Source organism: Otolemur garnettii, unplaced genomic scaffold (genome assembly GCF_000181295.1).
Source record: "Otolemur garnettii isolate 467f Iridium unplaced genomic scaffold, OtoGar3 scaffold00099, whole genome shotgun sequence".
Classification (NCBI taxonomy): domain Eukaryota; kingdom Metazoa; phylum Chordata; class Mammalia; order Primates; family Galagidae; genus Otolemur; species Otolemur garnettii.
Window position 1 is genome coordinate 2,677,519 of NW_003852494.1, and position 10,846 is coordinate 2,688,364.

Genomic DNA, 10,846 nt, shown 5'->3' on the forward strand with positions numbered 1-10,846 from the left:
AAGAGTTTGAGGTTCGTGAGCTATGATGCTATGGCACTCTAGTAAGGGCAACAAAGTGGAACTCTGTCTCAAAAAAATAAAAATTGAGGGTGTACTTACTTTACCAGGTTAGTGAGATCTCAAGCATCCATCAGTGTAACTGAGCAAGACCAGGGTGATAAACTCTCCCCAAATAGGATTAGTATGCTATCAGGTGATTAAATAACAGGTGCTTTGGCTGGGGCAGTGGCTCATGCCTGTAACCCTAGCTGTCTGGGAGGCCAGTCAGGTGAATTGCTTGAGCTCACGAGTTCAAGACCAGCCTGAGCAAGAGCAAGACCCAGTCTCTACTAAAAATAGAAAAACTGAGGCAAGAGGGTTGCTTGAGCCAAGAATTAGAGTTTGCTGTGAGCTATGATGGTACTGTAGCAGGGTGACAGCTTGAGACTCTATCTCAAAAAAAAAAAAAAAAGATGCTTTTATAGACTAGGAAAGACATTGCTATACTACTGTAATTGTCCTATAAATACTGGGGACTTGTTTAGAGCTGTTGAGAATTGCTGTCTTAGGGTACTGTTTAGGTAAAAGTATTGATCTTATTCAAGTAGTAACTCTGCTTTGGAAATACCTGAATTGAGATCTCTATCTGGATGAGTCCATATTTATAAAACATATTCAAAGGCCTAGACTCCAGTGGTTCAGTAATTATTTTTGTAGATATCACAGTAACATTCAGAGTTTCTTTCTGAAACTTCATGTATTAATAGATAGTGCTTCTAGATGAAATCACTTATATTTTTGTCTGGTAATGTGGTGTGATACAGTAATGGATAACAACTGTAGGTATTTTTATGCTAAATAGTTCATAAAACATTTTGAAATAAGGAGGACATACCAATTTCTTAAAAGTTTTTTAGCAACAAGACTGCAGTAGGGGATGGCACCTGTTCAGTGGGTAGAGCACCGGCCCCATATACCGAGGGTGGTGGGTTCAAACCAGGCCCCGGCCAAACTGCAACAAAAAAATAGCCAGGCATTGTGGTGGGCGCCTGTAGTCCCAGCTACTTCGGAGGCTGAGGCAAGAGAATCACCTAAGCCCAGGAGTTGGAGGTTGCTATGAGCTGTGACGTCACAGCACTCTACAAAGGGTGACAAAGTGAGACTTTGTCTCTATTAAAAAAAAAAAAAAAGACGGCAGTGGGAATTGCTATTTGGATCTATAAGGCTTGCTCATTTTAAGAAAAAACATGACAGATAAACCTGAGAATAATATCACTTTACTACTGCTGGCAAAAAAGAATAACCATTTATTAAAGTAGATACAGAACACTTGTTTGCTCAAATTTTAATACTGTTTTACATGTTTTCTGTTTGTGAAACAACTCCTATTATAATGTTTATAACAAAAATTTCAATTGTTAACAGATTAACTTAATATTCACTTGTCAAACACAGTTGATAATCTTGAGGGGAAAATACATCAAAGGCATATATACAATTAATAGAAGTTCTTACTATACATGTAGCATGGAAGATACATTTTATTATTTTTTACATATTCTAAAAGACATTCAAATGAAGATAAATAGATTCAAACTGGCTGACAAACTATCTGTTGGTTGAGGTCCTTCCTTTTATTTTTTGTGATAAGAAAATCCAAAATTATTAACATTGAATTTCTCATCATACATTCATCTAAAAACAGTTAAACTTGTAAAGGAAGATTGTAGATTGGTTAATTTAGGTGTTTTATAGTGGCTTATTATTAAATTAATTGACTGCTGGGGATACCTGCTAGAAAAGGAAAAAAATTTTGGAGAAAATTCTTCCAGTTATTAGAATTTGGTAAAGAAACAAAATGAAAACAGAAGGAAAAAATAATTGCAAAGCCCTGTGATGCTATTTTTTGGATTCATCTTTTATGTTCAGATGATCGTTTTAAGTGTTTTCTTTCTCATAAAGGTAAATACCTGAAAAGAAAGACACACTGTATATGTTTTTTTCCCAAAATATAGCTTTTAAAAAAATATATACATATAATATATAGAAGCTAAAATTATGCAAAACCAATAAACAAAACACAGTACAGAAAGTGGATGCAGCATATAGATTATAAAATGTCCCCACAGCAGTTTGGGGGCTTCCCCCTCCCTTTACCTGTTTCATGATTTTATAATCACACCTAAGTATTATCAAGCCTGAAATAAAGGCACTACTGATAACAGGTAGTGCAAAAAGCTCAGATATTTCTTTGAATAAAATACTTTTAAATGAGTAGATGAAAATGCAAAATGGCACATTTTTTCAACTCATTCCAGTGTCAAAGCTTAACCAAAAACCTAAATATACAAATGCAGCCTGGAAATATTTTAGTGCAAATATGAAAAGTAATGGCATAATTTAGTTACTTTAAATAAGGTATTGTATGGGTAGGGATTTTTTTATGAGGGACAAAGAATGTAATGGCATCTGGTGCAATGTCTTCAAACTTAAGAAAACAAAGTAAGAGGAGAAAACTCACCTACTAAGTATTTATTAATCTAACTTATAAGGGAAGACTAAAGTGTGATTTGTGAAGATCAAAATATTTTCTTAGATTTGTTGATGGTGGCAAAAAATAACATATGAGTTCTCCTGAAGTCTGCACACACAATGCTGGTGTTAAATTGCTTAAACGCTAGCACATCTGAAAAAGCCCAGTTCTTGACTTGAGGCTTCATCAGAAGGTCTCGTCGTCATTGCAGTTGGCTGCCCAGTGGCCAAACATCTCACAGATTTCACAGTATGGGCGTTCCTCACTCCGACTGCCATGGTGTGTGGAATGGGGAGGGTCATCAGACATCTGTGTCTGGGTAGGACAATCCTCTGTGTCATGCAGGTCAAAGCAGTCACAAATGTCACAGAAGAGGCGAGGCTTCTTCTTAGACTGTTTCTCCTGGTCATCACTATAAATGATAATAGGTGAAATTAGAAGCTTTTTCCAAAGAAAATGAAAAGACAGAAATGCTTGTAAAGAATTTTGAAAAACAAGCAAAACCTAACTATGGCCAAGCCTGTCAGTTTTCAGTATAAGTTGGATATTCACATTGAGAATTTTCAGGTCCAACCATTTGTCTCTCTCTTGCCAGATTTATGGAAATTTATTTTGATGGCATAATAAGAAATACCTGTCATAATTGTTGAGATCATCTCCATTCCCATTAAGGGCTGCTTCTGACATCATCTCTACCTTCATCTTGAGATCTTGATTCTTCCTTTGAAGGTCCACTATTACTGAATTTAGGAAATCAATCTGATTTAAAAGAGAAAAAAAAAATATGTGTAAAATATCAAAAACACACATAAGCTGGAATTATCAGGAAGTCATGAAGTAAGTATACCCTCGAGCTATGGCTGCAGAGTATATGAAAGGACCAGTGGCCATCAATGAGCCCTCGTTTTTTTCAGTCTTCCCAGGAAATAGGAAAGTTGAGATTGACTAACAAACTGAATTTAACTGAGGCCACGCCTAGGTGGTAGGGCTATCATAGTTTCTTTTTTCTGCTTTCCATCTTTAAATATTCTTCAAATATTCCTTACTGAGTAGATGCTTTTTTATATTGAAAACATTTTAAATTACATTTCTTTCAGTGTTTCCAGTTGTCAATGGATAAGATTCGTTTGTTATTGAGGCAAATGGAATCATACTTCAACATGTAAATCTGTGGGTTGGTGGCATGCTTACTGATTCATGGAAAAATATAAGAAATACTTCTTTTAATAGGAAAAAAACCTTGCATTCTCTAAAAGTCATACTCTTACAATTCTGCATACACAGGCATAAGTTTTTTTTCTTTTTACTACATACAAAATATCGTAGATCCATAGTCGACCACCTCTCTACCTTGACCACGTCCTTAAGCTGACCTAACTTTCAGAGACTGGATATGCACCACATGTATATATCAATTCAAGAGGCCTAGTTCCTTATGTTGCCACCTCTGAATGTTGACAATCCCTTGGGTAGTCAATTTACTGAGACTACCTATACAAAATTGTATAAGAAGCATAAAAAGGTATAGTTTTACCATTAAACTGTGGAACCCATCCAGGATTTTTCTGTTCTGCAGATAGGAAAAAATTGTGTGGAAATTCCCTTTATACCATCATTTAATGAATGATTGGTAATGACGGAATGGTAAGTAAATGTGTCTTCAGGGAAGATGGAGAAGGCTCAAGTTTCTTTTCAGCTAGGGAGAAATGCTTTGGCAGCTGGAAGGGTAGCATTCAGCTGCTGCGTGTATGAAGAGGCACCTGTACCATGAAGCCTGGGCATGGCCTCAAGAAGGAATACTTCTGTCCTGAATATTTCCTTTCAAAGTTAGGGCATTTTAATTTGAAAAGTTTCTTCCCTCTTCTACAAATAATAAACAAGTCTCATTTCTCTAAACTGAAAGATTCTACTTTACAACATTTAAAATATCTATACATGTACATATACACTTTACTTTTTAAAGAAATATTTGGTCTTTTTCTCCTCCTGAGGCTAGTTATGAAACAAAGTTGGCAATCATTTACAGTCATTCTCTGCAAAATATCCCTGCCATCATTAGCAAGGCCACCTTTGAAAGCAGACCTGCTGAGTTTATTTTCACTTCTCAAATTTTTTTTCTAAGTCATTATCCTGTTAAGAGTGAAGAAAAAGCCACAAAATGGATGTTAAGTGTTGTGGGATAGCACACACACAAACACACATACTAGACGTGCAAATTACAAAACATAAAACAAACCATTTGCTGATTGGAAGAAAAGTGTTGTCAGCAGCAGATGAAACAAATGGAAGCAGAAAAGAAAGGGGAGGGAGAGAAAACAGTGTTAATTATTAAGCCTATTAGACATATAAACTAAGTTGACAATGCTAATGCATGCTGCTGAATCCTTTCATGCCCCTTAAAGACACATAGCAATGGAGGGGTGGGTGGTCAGGGATGGTTTTCACATGTCAGTGACTCTACCTCCCACCCCACTGGTTGTGACTGTTTTAAGGGAGATGTCAGGTAACTAAAACAAACCTCAAGCTCTCTAAACTTTTTTTAAAAATGAAGAATGGCTTTTGTCACTTTGAATTTATTTTTATTGGAGACAGGGTCTCCGTCGCCCGGGCTAGAGTGCAGTGGCACAATCATAGTTAATTGCAGCTTCAAACTCCCAGGTTCAAGTGATCCTCCTGCCTCAGCATCCTGAGTAGCTGGGACTACAGGCACAGACCACCATGCCTGGATAATTTTTATTATTTCTCGTAGAAGTGGGGTCTTTCTACATTGCCCATGCTGGTTTTGAACTCCTAACCTCAAGTGATTCCCCTTTCTCGACCTCCCAAAGTGCTATGATTACAGGCATGAACCACTATCCATGGCCTGAACTTTAAACAGGATAAATACATACAAAAAATTAAAATTAAAACACAGATATTTGTTGTATATGTACAACTGTATTTCCAAATATGGTTTGCTTCTATATGATGCTATTTTTAAAATTAAAGTTATTTTTATTAATTTCGGCTTTAAGAGAGTGATTTTCCAAGATCCCAGCCTTTTGTCTTAGGTAAAGATAAGCGGGAACCCTTTGACAGCAATTCTACTTCTAGGAATTCATCCTATAAAAAATACTAATATGGGTGGCGCCTGTGACTCAGTGAGTAGGGTGCAGGCCCCATATACCAAGGGCGGAAGGTTCAAACCTGGCCCTGGCCAAATTGCAACAAAAAAATAGTCAGGCATTGTGGCGGGCGCTTGTAGTCCCAGCTACTCGGGAAGCTGAGGCAAGAGAATCGCCTAAGCCCAAGAGCTAGAGGTTGCTGTGAGCAGTGACATCACAGCACTCTACCGAGGGCTATAAAGTGAGACTCTGTCTCTACAAAAAAAAAAAAAAAAAACTAATGTGTAAAATGATAGCTGTCCAAAATAGTTTGGTATAGCATTGTTTATAATACACCTTAACTATCAGAAACACCCCAAATTTCATGTCAGCCAACAGGGAACTGACTTAATGATGTTACAGTCATATGTAACAGAATACTACAGAGGTATAAAAAAGATAAGTGCAGAACAGTATATGTAGTAAGCCATTATTTATGTAAAAAATACCTGAAAAGACAAAGCACTAATAGTAGTAATTACCTGTTGTGGGTTAGGGACCTTAGCAGAAAAGAGGGTTTAGAGGAAGATGTTTTACTATGTATGTTCTTAATTCTGTTTAATGTTTGGACCATAGGATGTTATTACCTATTCAAAACATTAAATGATTTTGAAAAACAGCAAGAAAGCAAGGCAGTAAAGTAAGAGTATTACCTGACTCTCCTGGGCTCTTTCATCCTCTTCTGCCTGAGTATCAGTATTACCTTATATTAAAAAACAAACAAACAAACAAAAAAGTGGAAGGGGGGTTTAAAAAAAATAACTTTTTTTCCTTGTTATTGCAGTGAAAGGGCCAGTTTCAGAAACTCACTTTTGGTTGGACTTTCTGATGTGCCTCTTAAGGGCCACCAGCCCTGACCTCCAGGGGTTCCCTCTCAGGATGGCCAATTACTGGGTAAGAATACTTTCACCTCTATCTGAATTTAAAGATATAATCATCCTTCTCCACCAAAGGGACCACCTCTTCTCCTTCACTGCTGTGCACTTTCCGACCCCTTGGCAACTGCCGCCCACCATTCCTTCCATGAGAACACTGCCTGAGCACAGGAAGGCCCAGGAGCGGGGACACCACTACTGTGGGCCCTGGACTGTTATGAGCCCTCATTTGATGAAATGGTCAAAGTCAGGGGAAGCCCAACAGCTGCCTTCACAGAACATGTCTACTAGAAAAGGCTCCTTGGTGGGAAGAAGCGCCAGGCGGGCACGTTTTACCTGAGGAGCTGTTGAGCTGCCTCTTGTTTTCTTTGAGTTGAAGCTCCAAGTTCTTTACCTTGAGCTCAAGCTTCACCTTATCGGACTCTAGAGACTGAACAACTGAATGCAAGGACTTGGCAGAGGCGTTTTCTCCCCTGAGCACTGTGACCTGAAACACAGTTGTGTAGCTTAGGTTCTGAGTTTGAACAAACAGACGCAGTACCAACATTATTCCCCTTAGATGGTACTCTACCTCATTTCTCAGTTTTTCCAGCTCTGCATCCTTTTCTGTGAGTAAGGCACTAGTTATACTGATGGATTTTTGCAAGGAGGCTTTTTCTTCATCTGCATCTTTTATGTACTTGGATTCTCTAAAAGATCAAAGAATTAAAAGTTCCAGAAATCAACCAGGAGAGTGGTCAGTGTGCCAATGTACAACTGTTCTAGATAAACACACAATTAACCTTAGTTAATGTAAAAAAAAAAAAAAGTATAACAGGGAATTTTTATAGGGAGTTAAGGCTATTAAGCTTGCAAAATTTTACTCGAAATTTTACTTACTGTGAGGGGAGAAAAAGTTTACCTATGCATAGACATGCCAGAATCTGCATATGATTGTATCCATTTGAACTTAAAGAAACAAGTTAATAAATTTGGAAAATGTAGAATTAAACTCCCCCCAATTCTACAAAATCTAAGCCCCGAGTTGTATTTGTAGCAATAACAACAATTAAAATACATACATGCAAAGCAATTGTACAGATGTCATGCAGAGCAGTTTTATGCTGGAAATATCAATTGGTTCTCACTAATTTCAGTAACTTTTTAGCAACTTCCAAAAATGTGTTTTTAAGATCTTGTGGGCCAAACAGTAGCAATGATTATTACTACTATTCAAACTGAAGGATTACTACTTTACAACCACAGAACCTGATGAGGGTATTAAATTGCTCGTAGAAATCAATGGTAATGACATAAAGGATATAACAGAAAAATTTTAAAAGGTTTTTCAGGTGTAGAATGAAAGCCTATATAGGGGTTCTGGAAGGAGAAAGTTAGAACACTTGGTTTATGTTTTCAGCCTGACTCAACATTTAGTTATCAGCAGAGGGAGGGGGTGAGGCCTTTGATGAGAGGGAAACATTTGCTTTAACAGTCCAGGAAGTGGGAAAAGAAAGGGAGAGATGGAGAAGAAACAGGGAGGGAGGGGAAGACACAATAAATACAACCCCAAAGGGCAAGCTAGTGTGTTTATCTATGTGTGTATATATTCAATTTTTGTTGTAAAAAGTACATGCATTCAAAAGTGCCAAGATCAGGAAAGACAAGAAAAGACTGAGTAACTGTCATAGATTGCAGGAGACAAAAGAGATATGACAGCTAACTGCAAGGTGGAATACTGATTTGTATCCTGGAACAAAAAAGGACATTAGTGGGAAAATTGGTGAGATCTGAATGAAGTCTATTGTTTAGTTAATAGTGTTGTACCAATGTTAATTTCCTAGTTTTGACAAACTTACCCACGGTTATTTAACATGGTAACATTAGGGAAAGCTGGGTGAAGGGTCCACGGGAACTAACTGCTCTAACTTTGTACCTTTTTTGTAAATCTACAATTATTTTAAACTAAAAAGTCTGAAAATGACACGCAGTGTAAAACGCAAGAGAAAATACTTTAGGAAAAACAGAACCTGAGAACAATTTCCTAGGCCAGCACTCAGGCCACAACTGCATTAGCATAGGCATCAGGGAGAACCGTTAACTTTAATAATAAGCCAAATTACCCCGGTAATTACCCCGGTTCTATTTGAAGTAACTGGGGAAATGCAGAGGATGTAGTGGTTCAGTCTGGTTTTGAACCAAATGGAGGAATAGGAAACTGAGGCCCAGGTTAGAAACGGAAGAATGTATGTCTGGTTAGTGAGACCCAAGATATCCGGCACACAAATTATAGAATTCTCATGATTTATGGTAAATTTATATTCTACACAAAGATGAAAATGTAAATGTTGTATTTATCTCATTGTGTGGCTTACAATTACACTCCAGAATAATAAGTAGTAAGAAAAGAATCTGAGACTTACAGAAATTTCTTGAATTAAAAACCCAAGCATTATGTGCACACTGGAAAGGGGTGGACCATCAGTGTTGGTGAAATACTAAGCAGAAATAGGATTGTGCTTAGGTTAAAACAAAACAGCAATTTAAATAAAAGGCCACCTGGAAAGTAAACATCTGATGTCATCCAGATACAATAAATCTTGGGTTCCTTAAGTTTCTATTAAACTTACTGGGTAAGTCTATTCCATTATACAAATGATTTCCAGAACTTCACTTGTTTTAAGTTCAACTCAACTTAATATTTTAACTGAAAAATACCAGGATTTGAGGATTGTTGAAAATAGACTTGGATTTTCCTATGTTCAGGACACTAGTTGGCCAAGATCCCACAGATTCTTAGTTCTGGGGAGGGATAAACAAACCACCAGGTGGCAGAAGGAAAAAGGAACAGGTATCCTTTCTCTGGGGCCACCAACCAGCTCTGTGCTCATCCGTGACAGCCAACCTCTCAGACAGGCTGCTAAGATGCCAGCAGAATGCTGCTTATACAAGTTATTAAAAGATGCATGGTTAAGAAAGAAATCAGACATGATTCATACACCAAATGTCAGGAAGAGTAGACCCTGGCCGCTCATCTTTGTGATGGAGCTTCATTGCTAGCTTCTTAGGCCATTTCTAAGCCCTAATTCCACTGTGCAAACCACTAAGAGGGGCCAAATTAAACCATTTATGACAACATTACTGACATCTAAGTCACAAATAATACTACTTTTAAGCCATGTTGGCTAAAATGACTTGGTATTACTAAAAATACCAAAAAGGGATGAAAGATGGGATATAGGGACTAGACATTTTTTTTCTCTCCTTACCCACTTAGGGAACATTTTGCCCAGATTCTTTCCTTACTACTTACATAAAAAATAAATTCCAGTAATGAAGCAAATACCTTAAAGTGTTACTGGGCAAGCTTTAAAAATGCAAGATAACAAGAACCAAATATTAGAAACATGAAGAGAAATGCAAATACATCAAGGAGACTAGATTTGCACTGAAGTTTTTTGCTGTATATATAGATACAAAAAAAAAGAAATGTGTGTGTGTGTATATGTATATACTACTGAGAATAGTTTACAAAACAAAAGCAAGACACAGAGGGACAAAGGCAGCCAAAAAATATATACAACAATTTGGTTTACTAAAAATATATGAAATTTATTTATTATAACGTGGATAGACTTTCTTTAGTCTTACCATGAAAGACACACAGATATAGCAAAGGAAGCAAGAGTAGGAAAGGGAAAAGAGAGGGGTGAAATGAGCATTGGTAAGTAGCGCAAGCTCGGAGACAGTCAGACAGTTAGCAACCCACAGTGCGCTGAATGAGCTGAAGTGGCATAGCACCTCAAACCACTTTTCATTCCTGACAGAAACCCTGCATTTGCACTAATAGAATGCATCGTGACTCCGAGAAGTTCATGTCTAAGACGTTGGGATTCCTTCTTTGACATTAAAAGCCTGGTGAAGGGAGGGAAACCAGACCAGTTCTCTCAAATCTGCATTAGACTTGAGGGATACTCTCCACCCCTGGCAATTATGGCAACTCAATATCTACCCTGTTACATCTATTAGACAACTCAGAACCTATTTTGAAAGAAATTTGCCCAATTTGAGAGTTTTTTAAAGAAATGATTACATTTTTAAGCTTAGGGAAAAACTTTTACTACATACTGTTTGCAACCCAATGTTTAAAGATACCAAAAAAAAAAAAAAAAGAGCAAATACAGGAGGCATCTACTTATTTCTTGATAACTAGTTTCATTCTACAGTTGGGAATAAGTTCTGCGCTTTGATATCACAACCATTTGAATAAAGTGATTATATGCTATCTTAACTATGTATGTTTAATTATCACTTCTTTTTTTTTTTTTTTTTTTGAG

The 10,846-nt window shown here is 37.1% G+C and overlaps 1 protein-coding gene across 1 annotated transcript in view; it reads right to left on the minus strand.

The window, feature by feature from the left end:
• Window positions 1–1,273: 1,273 nt before the first annotated feature.
• The window catches only part of CLIP1 (CAP-Gly domain containing linker protein 1), a 107,343-nt gene continuing 97,770 nt past the window's right edge, over window positions 1,274–10,846 (minus strand). Inside the window, exons 19-23 of the mRNA XM_023516840.1 lie at window positions 7,102–7,219; window positions 6,867–7,017; window positions 6,309–6,358; window positions 3,147–3,271; window positions 1,274–2,924 (exon numbers count right to left, since the gene is read on the minus strand). Of these exons, the coding sequence (XP_023372608.1) occupies window positions 2,699–2,924; window positions 3,147–3,271; window positions 6,309–6,358; window positions 6,867–7,017; window positions 7,102–7,219 (670 nt within the window). The 3' untranslated portion in view covers window positions 1,274–2,698. The remainder of the gene's footprint in view (window positions 2,925–3,146; window positions 3,272–6,308; window positions 6,359–6,866; window positions 7,018–7,101; window positions 7,220–10,846) is intronic.